Source organism: Ctenopharyngodon idella, chromosome 21 (assembly GCF_019924925.1).
Source record: "Ctenopharyngodon idella isolate HZGC_01 chromosome 21, HZGC01, whole genome shotgun sequence".
In the NCBI taxonomy this organism is placed as follows: Eukaryota; Metazoa; Chordata; class Actinopteri; order Cypriniformes; family Xenocyprididae; genus Ctenopharyngodon; species Ctenopharyngodon idella.
The window spans coordinates 25825940-25849114 of NC_067240.1; the positions used below are offsets into that span (position 1 = coordinate 25825940).

The 23175-nt window shown below is 35.2% G+C and overlaps 1 protein-coding gene across 1 annotated transcript in view; it reads right to left on the reverse strand.

Annotated features, from left to right (window-relative positions):
- Nucleotides 1-571: 571 nt before the first annotated feature.
- kctd16b (potassium channel tetramerization domain containing 16b) overlaps nt 572-23175 on the reverse strand; it is a 100050-nt gene continuing 77446 nt past the window's right edge. The window contains exon 2 of the mRNA XM_051878538.1: nt 572-8445. Within this exon, the coding sequence (XP_051734498.1) occupies nt 7985-8445 (461 nt within the window). The 3' untranslated portion in view covers nt 572-7984. The remainder of the gene's footprint in view (nt 8446-23175) is intronic.

The following is a 23175-nucleotide window of genomic DNA, read 5'->3' on the forward strand; positions in this document are numbered from 1 at the left end:
AAATGATTCATATTGAATAATACCCTAATTACATAAATAAATAATCCAAATGAATAACATATTTAGTAGGTAATTATTTCCTTTAATCCTTTAACATTTAAACAGTATTATATTTTATGTTTCATATTTTTCATGTTTTTATAACATGAATAATATTTTAAAACACTATCATTCTATAATCTTCAAATGTACAAAGATATTTCAGGTAAAATAAATCTTTGCATGAATGTCCTATCAATATGTTCTGTCAGTAGTCCAGAATCCCATAAGCTGACTGGATAACAACAATTTTTATCATACGCCAAGAAAATCAATAACAAATATGTCCAGCATATGGAGTCTAAATATGTAACATATAGATATTATTTGTGCAAAAATAACTTAAAGCCTTCAAAATTTGTCTGGACCCACATTCCATACCTCTCTCTCTCTCTCTCTCTCTCTCTCTCTCTCTTTATGTCCTTCAATTGTTTTAATTCCAATCCTTTGCTATATGACTTTTCAGAAAGTATTAATTCCAAGCCAGATGCTTTACATCATTCATTTAATATCTCAGCACCACAGGCAAAACAGTGTTTCTATAGAATTTTATTTAATGTACTTGTACATTTTTAAATCCTCTATGCTTGTATCTAAAGACATCTCAGATGATGCTCTCTTTTATACATAACAATATACAGTACATTTGTGGCAAACATTAGCAGACACAACCCACACTTTGTGCTTTACCTTTTTTCCCTGTGTTTTTGGTATGTTTTAACATCATCACAAACAGACAAACATTTGCAATATTTCATACACTGGCATGCGCACAATCATCTGGACCTTTTTGAAGTCAAAACGACACCAAACAACCTTCTTGTGGTGTGCTCTGCAAGTTTTCAAATGAGCATTTTAATGCATTCATTTATTGGTTTTATTCTCAGACGTACGGTTTTGTCAGTCTTATGCGGTTGATTTTTATGTGGGTTAAAAACAAAACATAACAAGGACCAAACAATGGGGGGTGTAGCTGTTGATACGCCAGGCAACATTTTAAACAGGTCTGCCTGGCGGGAGAGCGGGCCATGAGTGTGTCAACATCTGAAAGGAGTGGAAACAGACGCAATATCTCACAAAATATGTGCCAAGTGCATTTTCTTGCTAGCCTATTTCAAAAAGTTGCTTGGTACCATCAGATTTTCTTTGTTTTAAGACTCAGCAACCTGCTTTCACGCTTCAGTTTGACTTGAAATAACAATAAGCTAGTAAATTTGCATGTATTGTCACTGAATTTTCATGAACAAATAAAAGCAATGAGCTAAAAGTCAACAGAGCCTGCATTTTGATGCAGTTTTCATTGTTCATAATGACACATCAATAACATTCAAAATTCTAAACATCTCTTTCATTCCTCTGTGTGCTTGTGAAAATACAGAGTAAATTTGATAACAGTTTACAATAAGGGTCCATAAGTTAACATTAGTTAACTACATTAGTTAACATGGACTAAATTTATTAATCTTAGTTTATGTTAATTTCAACATTTACTAATACATTATTAAAGTCAAAAGTCACATATTTCAACATGAACAAACAATGAACTAATGTTAACAAAGATTAATAAATACTATAACAAATGTATTACTCATTGTTAGTTAATGTTACTTAATGCATTAACTAATGTTAACTAATGGGACCTTTTTGTAAAGTGTTACCGTAAACTTTAAAACACACCATTACGATTCATTAAATAAGACCTTTTACATATGTCATATACAGTATTCTTTAATGGGTACAACAATCTGACCTCACTGAAAAAATTTACTATTTTACGAGGTGGCGATTTTGTATGAATTTGTACAATGTTAGACTTTTAGAAAAAAAAGTATGCTTTTGTAGCTCCACCCCTAAACATATCCGTCTAAGGCGTAAGAAGATTGTACAGAAATGCACAAATGAGATCATACAAATTCGCCACCAATTTGCCAAAACGTAAAATAGTTCTGAAGACTGTGCTGGGTACAATGATAAAAGATTTTTCATCGTGTTTGAATTTGAAGAATATTTACAGTGTAGATTTAATGCATATTTTCTTTATAATATAGTTTATTTTTACAATATAAAAACAAAATTCTCTATTCTCAATAGTAAGTACATACACACTTCTGGGATTTTTGAATGTAGCATCTTTATTTAAACTATCAGTTTATTTTATTTAAACTTATTAATTAAAAAAAAAAAAAAAATAGACCATGTGACATTATAAGCAGGTGTTTTATTTTTTCTGCTTGCTACAGTGTCTTTTTTTATTTTGCATTATCACTGGATAATGGATTGGAATGAGTTTTTGGAACCCTGGATACTGGAACCCTGGAATGGATTTTTAAAGGATTTTTTTTTTTTACCTTTTTATATTTTTCAGATGTACATCAAACAGCATAGTCTTCATTTATGTCTAAGGCCTATATTAGAATATTATGAAATATATCAAATATTAAATAACAGCAAACAAAGGTATCACCACATTTTGAATATCTGTTGCATTTTTATTACTTTCGCTGGTATTTGTACCCTAACCCTTGGCTAATTTCTGACCCTGGCTTTGCTCAGTTCATTAGTGGAAATGTTTATTTAGTTGAAATTGAAATTATTGGTAGTTGTGAAACAGAAAAAGTGCACTAAAATGCTATGGCTTTATGAATAATCAATAAAAATGTCAAACACTAGCATAACACTGATCTCAAGCTACAGCTTGCTGCGGATTATAATAAAAGCAATATTTGAGCTTTTCATTTAAAATAGAAAGGGGAATCAGACTATCCCATCCAATCTGATGAAAACAAGATAATTTAAGAGAACAAAAGATACTGGCCATTTTCCTATTATTTTTTGACAGTAACAAGAATATTGCAGAATATTGAAAAAGGTGCCGATGTGAAACTGCTGAGAGCTGTATCTTTGAGAGATGCGAGATGAATCTCTGAATCAAGAAACCTGTGTTATGGGCATGGCATTTTTAAATGAACAGTAGATGCTGCATCCCATGGTTTAACTCTGAGGCCTGTTTCACGCCGCATGCACAAGCAGCATGTGAGCAAAGCGACAGCAGGCTTGTGCTGCTTCACACCAACAGCATTTCTGCTGCATAGCTGCGGCTTTATACAAAAAAGTAAAGTCATTTCTGAGTTACTACATTGAACATTTACTCTAATAATGGCCATAAATTATAAAATGGTTTATGAGACGATGCCATTAAGAGCTTTTACAAGCTTGATCATCTTGAAATCTGTTTTACATGAGGAGGGGGACCATATTTATATCCATATAGTTATACGGAATAGAGGTTGATTCGCAGGACCTGAAGCAACAGAGTGCGGAGCGGGACAAGTTTTGAACTGATACTGATATGTGCATGGAAAGTGGGAAAAAGAAATGACTCCTGGGCTCCTGCAAAATATAATTAATAACAGCATGCAGAAATCTGTAACTGGAGATCTGAAGCGTTGTGTGTGTGGAAATTGGAAAAAAACGGCCTATAGAGACCGAACTGGGACTGAAAAAATAAGCATAGACCTCTTCCTACGGGGCTTTTGAAGGTGGGAATGGGACAAAACTTGAAAGTTTCAGATGCTGCTTTATAAAAGTCTACATTACATAAGATTGTGTTAATAAAAAGTTTTTTTTATTATTATTTTTGGGCCAGTGTGAATACTGTAATGGATTTGTGGGGATTTTACACTGCTTTTGTATGTAGTGTGCAAAAGTCCTAGTTTCTAGTGATTTTTCTGTTCACAATGAATGTGCAAATGCTACACGCAGCACAATAACAGTCCATATTTGATGTTTAATATAAACCACTGCTAGTGTAAATGCCCCTTTAAATGGATGAGACAACTTTTAACGCTTACTTTATCTCGCTGTGGCTAAACATAAGCACAAAATTTCACTGGATTTTCACTGAGTTATAATCATAATGCCATTAATTTCAATCTCGGACTTTACAATCTAATCAAATGATAATATATTGATCTCCCTTGTGAAGAAGTACGCTTTAGCATACTTTTAAAAAAGCGTACTTATTACGGAATTATATATTTTAAAATAATATACTTAAGTGTGAACTGAATGTTATGTTTGTGTACAATTAATTGCATATTATTTATAATTAAATGAAAATATATTATAGTTTTAATTGATATTAAATGCAGATAGTTGAACATAAGAGTGCTTTTATGACCCACTTAAGTACATCTTTATATGTAATTTCATAATTACTTCTATTGTCTTTTCTATTGAAACTTGTATGTCATGTATTTAAATATATTTGGAATTACACATTTGTGATGATTAAGTTGCAATTCAGTACAAAATATATTAACTTTAAATGCATTATCAAATAACACACTACAGTTAAAAATATATTCAAGTACTTTACATGTGTTAGTCAACACATCAAACAAAAGTGTTCTTTAAAGCATGAAAATTAATTTGGCATTATTATTACAAAGTGCATTTTAAAGTGTACTTAAGTGTGTTAAGAAACAGAGAAACATGAAAGTGGCCTTTTAAATTGTCTGCAAGTAAATTTTTTTTTTATATACTTTTAAGATTTAAAGTACTCTAGAAGTGCGCATTGATTAAGCACACTTTTTCACAAGGGCTCTCCGTCTGGCTACCATACTAGTTGCTTTTACCACCAAAGGCCTTGTCTATATCTCTCCCAAGTTTTGTAGATAGATGTAGGCCTATATAAAATTCAGAGGAAATGGCCGATTATAGAATCTAATGTATTAATGTACGGTGCCTGCGCAGCACAGCTTGAATGCCACCTGAATCTCCAGGTACTTCCTGGTAAAAATGGCAGTGAGTTTGTGCTTGAGTTGTGCTCATGTGTTACATATAACAGCTCAAGTTTAACTTCCACAATGAGCTCTTTTCCTATTCTGTTGCTGTATCTTCGTATATTTATTTATTATATAAATATTGACATATAATCGCTATTCATATGGATTCCAAACACTTTTATTATAATTTAGCTGTCTTGAGTGGTCAAAGAATAATCTTTTACAGATTACAAGGGCAATGCATATAAAATACATTTTAATATCATGTTATTTACAAGTGAGTTGCAATGCTGATATTTTACAGTATGGACAGTGTTTGGAATAGAGCAGGAAAACTGTGCAATGCAATAAAATAATGACTTTACTGTATCCTTTAAGTACCCAGATAATAAATCATATATATTCTATTATACATGCTATTCTCTCTCCCCTTTAATTTCATATTTCTGGTGAATAGACTTCATGATATGGGAATGAGATGCTGGAGGCTACATTTTGATTAGCACTCAATAAATCTTAATTTATATTCTAATTCAAAAGGCTACTTTGAGAAAAGAAAGTTCTTAATCAATTTCATCACTTGCATCTGGAGTGTATCACACTTAACAAAGTGAGGTTACAATGATATCTTCTATATCTTTTGTGTACTGAGCATATATATATATATATATATATATATATATATATTTATATCAGTGCTTCCCACACATAGACTTTACTTGGCGGGCCGCCCAGGTATATTAACGGCCGCCCAAGTATATTTGGAGACCCATTTTTGCTTTTATTATTTTTATCCTCTTATACTTATATATACGCCCAAGATAATGAAACCATCCGCGATCGATTAACTATTGGAAAATCTCCCCTCGACCTGCTCTTTATGTGTGCGTCAGAACTGTTTACTCCCGCTAATTGCCACGTGCGCTGCATGTTGCAAAGTCACAAGGCTGCGCTATTGCGCGTTCTACAAGCTCGCGCAACAGCGCTTCAGACTGCTTCAAAGTGATTCTCAATCGCAGATTTATGCCAAGCGATTGCTAATGAACTGAAGTTGATGAATTATGACATTGTCTACTTTATGGCCTTTATATAAAATGTTTTAGACGGTTGTAAGAATCTGAAGGATCAGCCTGCAATTGTGTAGACATTTCAAAATAAGAGTCCCGGTGTATTTCGGGCTTGTTTATAATTAAAAGTCACATGCTAAGTTTTTTCTTTTTCTTTTGGGCATTATTGGTATTTTGGTTACACAATAAATTGTATTTAATTTGATTTCCATTTGATTCATAGTAAATTACTGTAGTCTCCCCCACAGGAAGAAAAGACTAAGAACATTATTTGACACACATATATTATTCATTATATAAATTTTACTAGTAAAATCTGTGTCCCATTCACTGAGAGAGACACTATATGACAGCAAGGAGAACATAGGAAAAGGAGAACCATTTAAATGCTGTAATTTTGCATAATTTACAATGCATAATAATGCAAAATATTAGTATGTAATTAAATGTAAATTAATTAATTTCAATAAATAAAAATACTATTAAAATCACACATTATTTGTTTGTCACATGTAGTAGACCATTTTTGTGCCGTGGGTAATAGGAGGATTTTTCACCCGGCTACCACCGCAAGTATATTTCAAACCTGTGGGAAGCACTGTGTATATATATATATATATATATATATATATATATATATATATAACATCCAGTCACATTTTTGACAATTAATTGTATAACATTAAAAATATTTTTTAGGTAAACTTAGGTTAAGGCTGTTCATCACAGGCAGTTAAGGTATAATATATAGGAAATTAGCAGAAAAAAGAAAGAGGCAGATAAATTTTTCCTTTCCTACCTTGTCATCATTTGTTTGAAAATAAATGTATGGCATTATTATAAATCTGTAGCTATTACTCTATACCCCTTACATTGAAGTCTAGTTTAAAAATAAATATAATTCAACAGCAGCAAGTTATGATTCCTCGCAAAATAATTACGTTAAATTAAACTAAACTTTAAATAGAATTAAATATAAATTAAAGATATATACTGTGTATCTAAGCTGCTTGATATTGATGTATCTAAAAACATGATGTTTATAAAGGATTGTATTCATTATTAACCATTACGTACACCAATACGTTTCCACTGAATTATCATCAGATATACATACGTCTCATTATGTCTAATAGTCCTTCCGGAACATATTATCAAAGCCATCAATTTCTCAAATTCACTCAGTATTGTTATTGATGGAATGAATACAGCAGCAAAAATGTCTTCTCCAAAGAAGATTGCACAACCCTAAACTATGTTTGTGTTGTTTGGTGTGTGATTGCTTTCAGAATATATCCCTAATGTTGTATTTCCTTTCCTGTTAAATGGTTTTCCCAAACATTCAGAATTTAACCTTTGACCTCAAGAGTAAGCCATCATCCACTCCCATTTGGAATATCATGTTTAAATCAATATGTTTCAGGCAGCAGTTTCAAAGCCTTTATGTGATGCTATTGAGTTTCCACTCACAACCCTTTTATGTTGTGACCGTATGTGGAGGGGTCTTCACCGCCACTGATTGTAGCTTAGCTGAGGTACGAAAATGGAACGTGGAGAATCCGAAAAAGGGAAAAACACATTTGGCTCCATAGTCTCCTGTGCTTCTCAGAGTGTTGAAATGGAAACCCGCTCACACATCCGCCAAGGCAGTGGCTATTCTTAGAAAGGGCACAGTTGGGACCACATGCATTATTTATGAGGTGGATACACATTCATCTTTCAACCTCTGGGCCACCTCAACTCAATCGCTGTGGCACTAACATACCGAGGTCAAAAATTCAGTTGTAACAAACACACGATTACACACAAATTTGTGTAGCTCAGCAAGGGAGACCGAAACCAAAGAGACAAGTAGCTGTGTGTCTTTCTAAAACATTTGCGTCTCTCTGGAACTCTACAAAAATGCAGGTGTTTACAAGTAAACAATTAGCATTCAAGCAGATGAAGTGGTCGCTCGGGTTATCGACCGGCATTGACAAGAAAGTCAGAGGCAGTAGTAGTGTGGTGTGTACTAGCAATAGTAGTTGTAGTAGTGAACACGTACATTTTTGTAGCTTGCGCTCAAGGTTTGAAAACGGTTACCGCCGTTCCTCAAAGACGGTATTTGCGCAGGAGGTCGGCTTGCCACATGTACTTGCGCTCGGGAAAGTGCTCGGGAATCTTGATCTTGCGGAAGTCCTGGATGCACTTCTCTAGTTCCTCTTCCACAGTCAACTTTTCTTTCGCTGGCCGCTTCTTGCAGGTGCTGGTGTCCCGGGAACTTGCGGTGAGCGTCCGGAGTAGGTCGCTCTTGCGGCGATGCTCGGACTGCTGCTGCTGCAGGAGATGCTGAACGGGGCCTTTCTTGGGAGGCCTGTCCAATGTTTGCACGTGTGTCTGCCGGCTGACCGGGCCACGGATGACGGTGCCTTGCGGGGAGCTGGCCTCGGAGTGGCTCTCCGAGCTGGAGGTGGAGAGCTCGTTGAATGAGGTTCCACTCTCACCTTCGCCTTCACCTTTGTGACCCTTGCAGCAGCAGTCGCAAGGTGGAGATGACCAGCGAGATGGGCCACCTGAAAAAGAGAAGAGTTCAAATGAGGACTGAAGGCATTTGTTTTCAGGGTGACATAGACTATGAGTGTGTTTACATGCACGTTCTTAAGCCGATTACGCTTAATATGCTGACAATGCATGGGGTCAACGCATTAACCTGTTTTCCTTTATCAGAGTAAGGTCATAAACGGCTTAAGTATCAATCGATCGACACAACTTGATTTTTGCCTAGTACTCTGATTTTGCTCAGCATGTAAACACCCAAAGCAGAAAGTATACTTCATTTTATTACATGTACACTAGAGTACGTGCACAGTTGAACGCACAGCCTTGCAAAGTATTCTTCACTTGACTCGTACGCAAACACAGGCGTTCGATGTATTGCAACAAATTGCAATACCTCTATGAGTTACAACCCATATAAACATCTTTGTATTCTTTCATGCTAGAGTTGTACAAATGAGGGTACTTTCTAAACTCTTCGCACAATTTCTCGTCTGTGTAGGCCTCCATTGTCGCTGTAGCTTGCACACATTCTGGTCTGTTCTGTTTATGCAGTTTTTCTTCGACTACCTTGTGAATTGATACCCCAAGGGCATGGTTGCCACCTTGTGGATAAAATAATTACTGCAAAAAAAATGAAATGCGCATGTGCGACCTGCGCGTACAAAGTATGCGCGGTTACAAAAATTTGGTGGTACGCGTTCAGTAAGCACATACTATTCTGATGACGAAATTTGTAGGGCTGCCCCCTAATAGTCGACCAGAAGAGGCTTATTCAACCAAAATGTCATTAGTCGCTTAATCGCAGGGGAAAAAAAGTCCACAGGCAGTGGCAAAGTCACGCAGTCTGTGACAGATCATTATGTGGTCTATGTGGTAATTACAGCACATCGGGCAGGACAAAGCTCGCCTATCATTCATCAACATCAAATATGGCTTATCATATGAAATGTAAGTAGTAGCAACTTTACTTGGCCGCTCGCTTTAACGTTAACCTAGAAACATGTGGGCTATTCAAGTGTTTGTACGGAGTGTGAAAGCTAAAAAGTAACACGCTTACTGCATGACGGCTAACATGGAGGCGCCAGTGCGATCACTTGCACTTAAATACTCCATCACTTTTGGGCATACAGATAAAGTAATACACCTTTTGAATCTGTGAAGAGTCTACTTTTATTTGTGTGTACTCACAATAACAACAAAATGTGCTTTTGTAAAATAGTGAAAGCAAACAGAGTGCGATTTCTGCCGTCTCTCTCTGTAAACTTGAGTGTGCCAAAAAAGAAACCCGGAAACTCCATGTAAACTTGCCTCACAGACATAAAAAATATATCCATAGAAAGCAAATAATCATTAGTCAAGTGCAGCCTAGAAATTTGTGTCATACGCACTGTACACTGATCCTTGCGTACGCTTAAAAAGTGAAGTATACTTTGGCCTTTAACCTACATTCTATTTACTTATTGAAATGCACATGTCTAGTCATGGTTATGTCAACTCAAATCAAGTCAAGCCACCTTTATTTACTGTATATAGCACTTTATACAAGATTGTTACAGTTAAATACTGTTTCAGAGCAGCTTCACAGTATCACCAGGGATAGGCATTATTTCAGATACATGCATTTAAAATACAAAATACTATTTTATATTTTGTATTTTAAAGCCTTTGACAGAAAATCAAATGTATTTTGTATTCAGGTTTAGTATTTTTGTATTTTCAACCTCTTCATTAGGCTGCTGATTTCCAGTATCAACTAGTTCAGGCCCCCCAACCCCACCTTTCATGCACATGAGCTGCAGCCGTACGACTCCATCTAGTATTTGGTGAGCAAATTTTCTGCATTAATATGGAATAAGATAAGGTCAGGATGTCATGGTCGATTCTACTTGTTGATTAAGGTTAAATTGGAACATCATTCAGATTTGCCTTCAGTTAACATGAAGGAATAAAAGAGCACTGGCAAGGTGAAGAATAGAGTTTGTCAGTCAGTCTTGATAGTTAATCATTTGTTGGTTTTATCAGCTGGCTAGTCAAATGTATTTAAGCATTATTACTCGCTAGGGCTGGGTGATATGAGGATCTATATTGTGGCCATGATATAAAGTGTAAATTAATTTAACTTTTTCTATATCATTTATATATCGCCATATGCAAATATTTTCATGCAGCTTTTAGTGGGCAGGAGTTATTGACACATGGATTAAAAGGAACATGGATAAATGAGTAATAAAGAGCTGGATGTGCTTAATGTAAAAAGAGTTATTAAAAGTTATTAATTTACTTGTTGTCAGCAAGAAGTTGAGCCTAAAACGAAAATAAATGCTGGATCTAATCGCAAGCAGTTTCTTTAATGACTAAACACTTCTTGGATACTTGGGATGCAAAAACTGTGCAAACAGAAAAACCACTTATTAAAGATGAGATCAGACAATGAACAGAACAAACACAGGGCTACATACAAAGGCAGACTAATGAACGAAAACAAGAAACAGGTGTAGCAACTTAATCAACCAATAAATCACCATAGAAACAAATGCCTCAGTGCAAACAGTGCAAAACCAACAAAAGTCCCTTTCAAGGAAAGTCTGTTCCCTCAGCGGCCATATTTTCAACGCCTCCAGGCAGCTATTTCGGGCATTCAAGACCAAGTCCTATCTATTTGAATGGGGGAATCCTGAAATCTCAAAAACTGCTTGGTGAGCTCACAATTAAATAACATATTTCAAATCAGCAACAAAATCTGACATGAACTGTCCCATAAATGTTGTTTCTTATGCTCAACTAGCATTTAAAAAAGCTTATTTTTCAGGGTAGACGAGCCAATGCACATGTGCAGTCTTAAGCACGAGTCTCAGGTTTCTATGGGTACCGGAGCTTCTATCGGCAGCTGCAGTGACACAATGACTTTATCAATCAGTAATTGGCTTTTTTACTTAGAAGGCAGGATGTATTCCGCCTAATTGCGCATTGCAGTTTCTCCCATTCGAAACTAATAGGAGTGAACCATCTTTCTATATCTATAGTCTTTGAACCAACTCAAAGTCCAACTGTAAATAAACACAGACCAGATGTGACACTTGTCTTTAATAATTTTTTTATAACTTTTTACTAGTTAGCCTAGTGTTAGATTTTCTGGTATTATGAATAGTGAAATTTCACTGGTATCTAAAATTTTAGTATTATAACAACCTAATTTCCAGAAAAAAAAAGACATGTCATGATATATATTGTTACTGTGAAAATTACTCATATTGTGATATAAGAATTTGATCATATCGCCCATCCCTACTCTTTGCTAGATAGCAGGAAAAGTTCCCACAGTTTTAGACGTGATTTATTTAGAAGTGTTCACCACAAGTAATAGGCTAATAGTGATACTTCACTGAATGGCCAATTTCACGTGTAATTTTACGTATTTTCAAAATACAAAAGACTGTATTTGTATGTAAATACATTTTTTTCCACAAAGTACTCCTGAGGATTCAGCTACGGAATCGTGTCACCATCAGTGCAGAGCTGCTCAGTATCGGCAGCAGGTGAGTGTGATGCATCTACACGCACAGTGAGGTGAAGACCTATGGACGACGGACTGGTGTCAAGAAGGGCTGCAAAGAAGCCACTTCTCTGTAAAAAAAAACCCATCAAAGACAGACTGAAATTCTGCAGGAAGTATAAGGATTGGACAGCAGAAGACTGGTGCAAAGTTATTTTCTCTGATGAAGCCTTCTTCCGTCTTTTTGGGACAATCAATTTTTCGGAGAACAAAAGGTGAACTCTACCATGAGTCCTGTGTAGGGCCAACAGTGAAGCATCCTGAGACCATCCGTGTGTGGGGTTGCTTTTCATCCAAGGGAATGAGCTCTCTCACAATTCTGCCCAAAAGCATTGCCATGAATAAAGAATTGTATCAAAACATCCTGCAAGAGCAACTTCTCCCAACAACCCAGGAGCAATTTGGTGATGATCCATGTATTTTCCAGCAAGATCAAGCACCATGTCACAAGGCAAGAGTGATAATGAAGTGACTCTGAGATCATTACATTGAAATTTTGGATCCGTGGCCGGGCAACTCCCCGGATTTTAATCCCATAGAGAACCTGTGGTCAATCTTCAAAAAGCGAGTGGACAAGCAGAATCCCACAAACTGTGAACAATTCCAAGCACTAATAAGGCAAGAATGGATCGCCATCAGTCAGAATTTGGCTCAGAAGCTGATATCCGGCATGCCAGAGTGAATTGCAAAGGGTATGAAGAAAAAGGTTTGACACTGTAAATATTGACTCTTTGCATATTGAATGTTTTGGCCAATCAAAGACTTTAAAACTTAATGAAATGCTTATCACTGTTTTCCAGCATACCATAAAAACCTGAAAAATACTGAAGCAGCAAACTTTGCGAAACACAAAATTGATGTCACTGCCAGTGCTTTTTACAGCTGTATTAAACAGGAAAATAAGAGAATTGATGATGCAAACTTCATCAAATATAAGAGAAATTGGTAACACTTTAGAATACAGATCCTTCATTAATTAATAAATACACAGTAACAAATGAGTAACGCATTAATAATACTCTAATAACTACTATTAACTAACAAGAAACTCTGATTAAGAAATTAGTAAGTAATAGTGCTCAGTTGAAGGTGGTAGTTCACTATCAGTAACTACTGTTTTTTCATACCTCCCAGAGAACTACAGAGAACTACTAAGAACTACTATATACAGGTTCATAATTAATGTGAATAATGCATAATGTATAATTAATTCTAAAGTGAAGATCATGGTAACTCACTAGTAATGACTGAAGTATTACCAAATCCTTCAGAAGGAATTACTAATTATTTGGATCAGTATTCTAAAGTGAGAAACATGATAACTCTCTAGTAACTACCGGAGTCATTGTAAGCTTTTGAGGTTTTTGTAAAGTATTGGATAGTAATAACTCAAGAGTTACTATATAACTCTAAAGTAACTACTACTTATTTGGATCAGTATTCTAAAGTGAAGATCCACTGTACAAAATTGCTGTATAAAACTACAAAAACCTTTTGTACAAGTTTACAATGACTCCAGTAGTTACTAGAGAGTTATCATGTTTTTCACTTTAGAATACTGATCCAAATAATTAGTAATTCCTTCTGAAGGCTTTGATAATACTTCAGTCATTACTATTGGGTTACCATGACCTTTGCTTTAGAATTAATTATACATTATGCATCATTAATTATGAACCTGTATATAGTAGTTCTTAGTAGTTCTCTGGGAGGTATGAAAAATTAGTTAATAGTGAACTACCACCTTCAACTGAGCACTATTACTTACTAATTCATTAATCAGAGTTTCTTGTTAGTTAACAGTAGTTACTAGAGTGTTAATAATGCATTACTCATTTGTTCCTGTGTAGTTATTCATTAATGAAGGATCAGTATTTTAAGGTGTTACAGACACATTTAAATTCTGTTGTAAAGCAGCTCTAAAAAATAGTGCCATTATTCAGCTCAAGTCAGTTCAGAGTTTGTTCAGTTCAGATCAATAACTGTGTAAAGTCCATCAGTGAATGAGTTAAACTGAGCTGTTAGCAGCTCTACACAAGACAATAGTGTTGTTATTCTGCTCAAATCAGTTCAATTTGATTCAATTCAGTTCAATAGCAGTCTCAATGTCGCAAAATTTGACAATTTTGAATGTGACAGAAAAGTGTTATTATTGCAGATAAGTGCATCCAGCCAGTGTGAGTGTTTCACGGTAGGGGAAGAGAAAATATATCACACACTCCGATTCTTTCTTGACCCAAGAAATGATAAAAATGTGTTTTCATCTTGTGCAGCCTAAGTAGAAGTGCTACAGTCAAAATACTGCATCCGTTACTGCATGAGAGGAGAGTTTTCTGCTGACATTTTGGAATACTATAGAGTTTTTAATGCTTTATTTAATATAACAACCTGCATAACAAATGGGATACTTACATTTTGATGTCACCACTGGGAAATAACCTGATTCTTGTAAACTTGGTTTACTTGCATTGCCAGTTTATTGGTTTTCATGTTAACCGGGACAACATGTTCATTCAATAAGCCGATTTTTGAGAGTTATCAACGTATTGGTGTGCATGTAAACATGCTCAATGTTTATGGAATACTAGAGTACTGCTTACTGCATGCTGTGCCATATAGTACTACTGGCCACTGTTTTTAAGAAATAGTGTAAGGTAGCATTCTGTAAGCAACAATAAATGTTGGCAGAAGCAGGAAGGGAGCCACAGTTTTGAGCTCAGCAACAAAATGACCATGTTGCAGTCGATGTGCCAGCCCGTCCAATCAATGCAAGGACACCACATACAATTTCAATTATAGGCCTATTAAATACCCATTATCAAATTCATTTCCAGTTTTATGAATATTTTCTTCAGTTTTATTTAAAATAAATGCCTCTTCGAGCTGATATGAGATGGGAATAGGGCCAAGAATGGGTTTGGAAAAAGGCGGATTCAAACTTGGGCCGGTCGTGTCAAAAGCTAAATCCTCCATCCTTTCTCTGCAAGCCATTGCTCTTGTTACCAGATTTTTTTGTAATTAAGAAAGAAAGGGTAAAAAAGACCATGGCAGGCAGAGTTAGTGTAAATAGCCTTTTGCCAACAAGATTGCAGTTTCCAACTGTGGTATGCTGCATTGATTGTTGTCACATTAGCTCATCATATTGGGTGTGAGAAGAATTCAGTTTTTCTGGAAATAGTATTACAGTATGTCTGAAAACCCAAGTGGTATTTTTTGATCATCTTAGCATTAGTACAATAAGGCTAACTCCAAAAAACAAAAAAAAACAAAAACCATACTATGTCAACTACAAAGCACTACAATCAGGAATGCGAGACAGACAACATTCAGTGTTATTCACCTAACAGAGTGAAGCCAATTATACAGGCTGTGTTTTCTAAGGCCTGTCACTGATGAACTATGTCTGTTATTCTCCACCACACTGATCTGTGCTATTTCACAACACTGATCCATGTCAGATTTTTAATTATGCAACCTCAATCCATTTGCATTTAATTATGCAAATGAAAGTTGGGGTGTCAAAAATGATTCACAGCGAGAGTGGCGGCACTTGATCAAACCCATTAGCTGCCTATATGAGTGTTTATGCACAAAGTCAGGGCCACATAGTTATAATTAACTATAATATAAAAGGTAATTGTGCAGTTGTGTCCACATTTAGCAATCTAGATTTGGCGAGCATAGATCCTCAGTGTAGAATGATCATTTTCCAATGTGAAACACAATAGCGTGGCACAGAAATATCCTACACTAAGTATAGACTTCTAGGTTTTGAATAATTCATATTTTTAATGTTTTAAGGCTGCATTTATTTGATAAATAAGTAAAAACAGTAATATTGTGAAATATTATTACAATTTAAAATAACTGCTTTCTATTTGAATATATTTTAAAATGTAATTTATTCCTGTGATGTCAAAGCTGAATTTTCAGCAGCCATTTTTAAAGGGAAATTAATACTTTTGTTACAAAAGTAATGTTACAAAAGATTTTCTAGTACAGTTTCCACAAAAATATTAAGCAGCAAAAACTGTTCAACATTTATAATAATAAGAACCATTATTAATAATTGAGCACCTATAATCAGCATATTAGTATGATTTCAGAAAGATCATGTGGCACTAAAGACTAAAGAAATGGATGCTGAAAATTCAGCTTTGCCATCCTAGGAATGTTTACATGTTAAAATCTATTAAAATAGAAAGTACTATTACTGCTTTTGATCAAATAAATACAGCCTTGGTGAGCATACAAAAAATCACCAGTAGTGTAACCAACAAAGTTCACTAAGGCTGTCTGTTAAAGAAATAAAATTTCTTTAGATTAAGATAAAATCTATTTATGTCATCATTAGATGTTATTAACAGTTCAACACATCCGTTGCACCTTCAACTGTAATTTTTATCATAGCTTCACAAAATGTCAGCTATAAATATATTTTGAATTTTTTTTATTTTTTTTTATTTTTTATAGTCTATTAAGGTTTAACAGAGTTCACAAGGTGCATAATCATGCAAAGCTGCAAATCCCAGAAAGATGTTGCTGCAGTGAAACTATTTGGTAGCGCTATTGATCCCACACCAGCAATAGAGACCTTGTATTGCCAAACACTGCAATAAAATAATTGTGCTGTGTTGCAAAAACAGACGTCAAGCCTCTAGGGATCCACCTCAAGCAAATGTAATGAGGTATAAATATGATTTTAAAATTAAAACACTGACTCCCTTTTGCAATAACATCAGAGAGAGACAATATGCCAATAAACATCCATAGTCCTCAAAACATGACCTATCTTTATTGGGACAGTAAAAGGCCGAACAAAAATGACATAAAGTTGCGTTTCTCATTATATGGCGGAGTCTGCTCTGGAATTCATTTGTGTCACTCAGTATAAAAAGGGACCTTTGATCGATGAGTCGAGGCCTTGATAATTGGTGTTTTGAAAAATGGCCCGACTTGGCAAAACAGCTAAATCAGCCGGTGGCCAATTTTCTTGTACAAACGGAATTAACAGGATGCGGCACAGTAGTGTTGACAAATGCCAAGCATTTAAAAGCACCTCAGTGAATAATATAGTCGGTCATGGGTAAATGTTGGATAAGTGCATTAATGTATATATTAATACTGAAATCATTTTTGGCCCTTCTTTAAAGTTGTTGCATGCTTTGTGTTTGTGTGTGTGTTCTTGTATACATGGTTTATGAGGACACACAAATGTGTATAATAACATGGGTATTACAACGTAAACATGGTTAACAAGTGTCCTCGTAAACCAAATGGCTTAAAAAACATACTAAACAGTGGTTTTTTGAAATTCCAAAAATGCAGACAGTTTTCTGTGATGGGTAGGGGTAGTGTAGGGGGATAGAATGTACAGTTTGTACAGTATAAAAACCATTACGTCTATGGAGAGTCCCTGTAAACCACATATACAAGTATGTGTGTGTGTATTAGTGGGGCTAAACTCTCCATCACTAAGCCTTAAAAGGTCAGAATTTGCTATTATTATTTATCCACCTCTATGGTTTTCTTCATTCTATGAAACAAAAAAGGAGAATGGCTTAAGAATCCTTGGAATATAGTCATATCTTGACCACTTTTATAGTGCTTTCATTCTTTTTTTTTTTTTTTTTAAGCTCCTTTTTGGAGCCTAATAGACAGGGTCACTTTGAACTTTTGTTCTACAAAAAGTGTTTGAAGATTCTTCTGAAATTCTCCTTTTGAGGTCCATGGAAGAAAGAAAGTCATACGGCTTTGGAATGATATGGGTATGAGTAAATTATTATTTTAAATTTTAGGTGATGTTTTAGTTTAAGACAATTAATCATCTATGTTGGTTTACTGTAGGCTTTTCTATTAGCGATTTTGTTGTGTTTTCATCCCAGAAGTGCATATAATAAGGAATGTTAGTAACGAGAATCCTTGATAGCAGGACATGTTTAAAAAAGCTCTTAAGTGATAAATACATTCTTTTGGAGAGCTCTTCTATCCCTAAATCCTGTGCACTTATGCTCTAGTGCTCACGAAGTGCACAGGAAGCGTCCACAGCTAATTGACTACGTGCACGGTTACTTCCTGGTTGTCAGCTTGGACATTTCCGGTGAACTGTTAGCTGATCATTCTGTACTTGCTGTACATCGACACAAAACCATCAGTGGTTGACTTTTTAATGTTGTATTCATATTTTAATGCAGTTATCACATTTACCTAATTTGCCAATAAGCCAGTTTTATTGATTGCACTAAAGACGAAGCTATTGGGACCGTTTAAGAAATGCCGTGTCTGTAATTAGACACACGCACACACATTTTTTTCCAGCACTTCAAATGTTATTTTTAATGTGATGACCACAAACATTATTTTTTCATCCTTCTGAGATTGTCCCCATTTGTAAAACCAAACGTTTCAAAATGTAGGAAATCCAACATTTGATAGAAAACACTTATTTAAAAATAAAAAAGACAATAATTACCACTATAACCAGCAGATGGCGGCAGAGTACCAATTATTTGTGCATATATTAGGCATTTCCTGTAATAGTTTTTCACATAATTTCGCTTTTGAATATTAATATTAAACATTATGAAATAACTAGGTTTAAAAATACATTTTGTCAAAACAAAATGTCATGAAAAACAATAACTTTTCTTGTGAATGAATTACACAGAAAGTGAGCACTGCGCTCTCCCTTTGTAATCACAGCAGCTGTCAGTCAGTGCAGCGCAAGATTAATGATTTTGCCACACTTGTGAAAACTCACATTTTATTCAATGAATCTAACTAAAGTGCACAATATTTAATTTTTTATACTTTTTTTCACATGAAAGTGTGAAAACTGATGGTTGAATTGAATTTGGCCGAGGAGGAACACTGAGGTAGGCTACGTCTTTATTTATTTTTTATGTCGTCTTACGTTTGAATAACTAAATTAATACTATCTCTGGCTATTTAAATGACTATATTCTGATTATAAACTAAGTATTACACTATCGATGCTCAACACACCAGCAAGTGACATTTCACCGGAAGTTTTCCAGCTGGCTTATATTATTGCGGAAGTTCTAAAGAACGCTCTGTGCATATAGTCAATTAAAGCCTTGCCTGTGCATTAGGGTTGGGCAAAATAACTAAAAGATGACATATTTTGATCCTATTTGATATACTCTTACTCCCTTTACCTCAGGGCACCAGCTAAGGAATTTCACATTAACAGTAAAATAACAATCAAAGATAATTGTTGAATAAATAAAATTATGTAAATGGGAGAGAGTTTGTCATCTGACCAATCTGAGGCATTTGTGAAATATTGTTAACACTCTGGAGTCGCGTTTTGCAGGATTTTTTTCACATTGCAGCAAAACAGACTTAAAATACTCCGTCATTTTTTGTCATAGAGACATAAGTAATATATCAATTGAAACTATAGAATGTCTTCTTTTATTGTGTACTCAGAGTAAAAACAAAATATTGTGCTTTTTGCAAAATAAAGAAAACTAACATGATGCGTGATCTGTCGTCTCCCTCTGAACAAAGTGCAATCTGATAGTTCTCAGAAAATTAACTGTAACTTAGTGAATACTAATGACACAAAAATGAGACTTATGTCTAAAGAAACGTTGAAATGTCAGGTTTTAAATCGTGTAAGTCAAATCGAAAACAATACATCTCTGTTTATGTAATCTGTATGAAAACAGAGACATGTCAGACGTCCATGAGTCAGCTCATTTTCCGCTAATGCGGCCACACCCACGGAGCTAGCGCTATTCAGACGCAAATTCTGAGGCAATACATTGTCGCAATCGTGTATTTATTATCTTCAAAAGTGTTTATCTGCATGTTATAGCCATGATTATAGCGATCTCTGGAAGCCTCTGTTATTTCCTGGAATGTCACATGGTATGCCTGTTCTTCATTAGAGTAATTTGTTGACTAAATGTGCACAGAGTGCCCTCCAGCTGCAAGTATGAATTGAAAACACAGTATCCAGCGCTCATAGTGATGACAATAAATATTGAATAAATATTACTCCTCTGTATAAGCTAAAAGCCTATATGAAATGCCATAGAGGTAACATGAATGTTCAGGCGCTTTGCATCACAGAAATACATTATATTTTAAAGTATATTGAAATAGAAAACCATTATTTAGTTTGAGACTTGAGACTTCTTTTAAAAACATTATAATAGTAATGCGTCCAATCTTTTGACTGGTACTGTAATTTAAACTATAATAGGCCTATACAAAATTTTCTTCACATGATGTGCAATAATACGTGCATGCATGAGATCACAAAAATCATTTTTGTCAAGTGTGGACATTATATTAACTTTAATACAATAGCTGATGTGATCCTGTTATCAGAGGGTTTTTTTCACATAGCCTACCTGACTGAAAGGGCTCATTATGCGGGTCATTATGCAGGTCATTATGCGGACCTTTTGTCTTCTCAGGTGTGAATCACAGCATTATTCATGAAGATTCACGCCTCCATGCATACTGTGTTTCTTGACAAAAAGTGTCTTAGAAAATTTAAATCTCTCTATTGTTTTATATGAATAAGTAGGCAGGATAATTTTGACATCATTTTGAAGCAAAAATTCTAGTCTACAACCTCCAATACCCAGATGTCTTGTGAACACATATGTAATATTTGCTTTTTAGCCTTATTTCAGTGACTTAAGTTTTTTGTTTTTTCAATAACCACGCATAAACGTTATTCCTTCAAAAATACAAACATGTACATACATGTTGCTCACATATTATGGTAGCCTAGTTTGTGCTGAATACAGTGTAATGACACCTTTTCCATTAATATGTTTATGAACAACTCAAAAAAAGCACAAATGCCAGGGCATGTCAAAACTTCTCCAGGGCCCCAAATCAGCCTCAGACTCCAGAGGGTTAACTTGTAAAGCCTCTTCTGTATTACAAGGAAGACACAAGTGTAATAAAATAAAAATAAAAATAAATAAACAAAAAGATAAACAAGAGTAATCAACTACTTAATGAATAGCATGAATGATAAAGTGCATAAAATACAAGTAATTATATTGGGTGTGGCTATGGCAGTGTTACGTTATCTCATGGAAATATAAATTGTTGTAACTAATAAGATGAAGAATCTTATTATGCATCAAACAAATAAATGGAAGATTATTTGTTATTAAATCAGCTATTTTACATCTAATGTAAATTAGAAAATCATATACTGATAATATACAACAATGTCAAGGTCTCTGGAAAGAGGTTTGATAAAGTGATATTTATGTTCCACATGGTTGAGTGAGCAGTCTGATGGTGGTGACTTCAATAACGGTGCAGTGGGGAAAGAAGCCAGAATCCGTTCAACAACCTTGAACACAAAGCTCTGTGGAATGCTGATCTCCTAAAGCACCAAAAGTGTATGTATCTGTTAATGTCTCACTGGATGAACTGGAGACTCAGAATGGTGTTGTATCTGTTATCGTCTCACCTTAACAGGCCAGGAGCAAAGGAGCCTGCCCCTTTGATCACGAAAGTGAAAGTGCCCTTTGCGGCGGCATCGCGGTGCCCCCGCGTTCGGGGTGGTGCCCCTGTCAGCTGTTGTAAAAATGTTGAGGCTCAACTGTCAATGGCATGTAGGCACTTTGTTTTAGATTAAAGCATGAATCGCCCGGAACGCGATTTCTACCACGGGACAACAATCGGCCGATGGAGAAACCCGTAATACTTTCGTTCATCTTCAGAACACAAATGAAGATATTTTAAATGAAATCTGAGACATTTCTGTCCCTCTATTGACAGTCCTCGCAACTGACATTTTGACACATTAAAAAGTTCATAACGAGATTGTAAAACTAATCCACATGAATCGAGCAGTTTAGTCCAAATTTTCTGAAGAGGCACACTCATTTTATATGCTGAACAGACTGAATTTAGCACCAGAACAAACCTCATTGTTTCTTGCAGAAGCTCAAACGTGCTGCGTAACACATAAAGCACATGCTATTAGAAATTTAAGGCTGCAATCATGAGTGACACAAGAAAAGCTCCAAATAAATGAGATAATTCATGCTTTAATCTAAAACAAAGTGCCTACATGCCATTGACAGTTGAGCCTCAACATTTTTACAACAGCTGACAGGGGCACCACCCCGTCACAGCTTCACACCCTCCGTGTGCCGACCGTCAAGCCCTGATCAATCTGCTGTTCTAACACACACCAGCCCGATCTGTCCACCCAGACGCCCAGCCATCCATCTTCACTCGCTCTCTGGCTGTATCAATACATCAGACAGCTGGTGGAGGTGTCTGAGCTATTGGACCCCGATTGATTCTTGTCATATACTTTGGCAACATGCTGAAAATGGCAAGGTAAGATAAACGTCGACACTGCCAAGAGAGCAAATAATCCCTCTCATTGTCAATTATTTAGTTTGCAACTGTCATATCACTGATGCACTTTTTTTTTTTTTTTATGATTTAGGACATTAAATTTAAGAAGCTATTAGCAATGCATTTTTTAGGTGCCAATAGTCTCACAAAACTTATGAGAACTGCAAAATTAGACAGGAAGTTTGGGATCATTAAGACCACAATCACAAAGAAGGACCTCACCAAGGCTGCATTTATTTGATCAAAAATACAGTAAAGACAGTAATATTGTGAAATGTTATTACAATTTAAAAGAAGTATTTTCTACTTTAACATATTATAAAAGGTAATTCATTACTGTGATGAAAAAAAAATGATTTTTCAGCATAATTTTGGATAGTTTATTATTTATAAGTGTTTGTTGTAAAATACTGCCTCGTCAATTAAGCTTTTGTTCACAAATTTCTACTCAGATTTCTCTGGCCTATTTTGAATAGTTTATTATTTATAAGTGTTTACTGTAAAACTGTAAAACAATACATTTCAATGATATAATATATTTATATATATATATATACAATTGTATTGTGTACTGTGCGATAATTCATGCATGGGTGTATGACATTACAAAATCCATGTAATGTGCACACAAATGCTCAGGCTGCCAGGGCAAACGACTTGAAGCAGGGACGTTTCTTCCTCTGGTGCATAGAAACACCAAACTCCTTGGGAATGCCTGGTATGTGATGCTCACTTATATATTTGAACAGGATTTGTTTCCAGTTATGACTATCAAAATGTGCCTTTGACCCTCATTTATATTTGGATTATGTTGTTA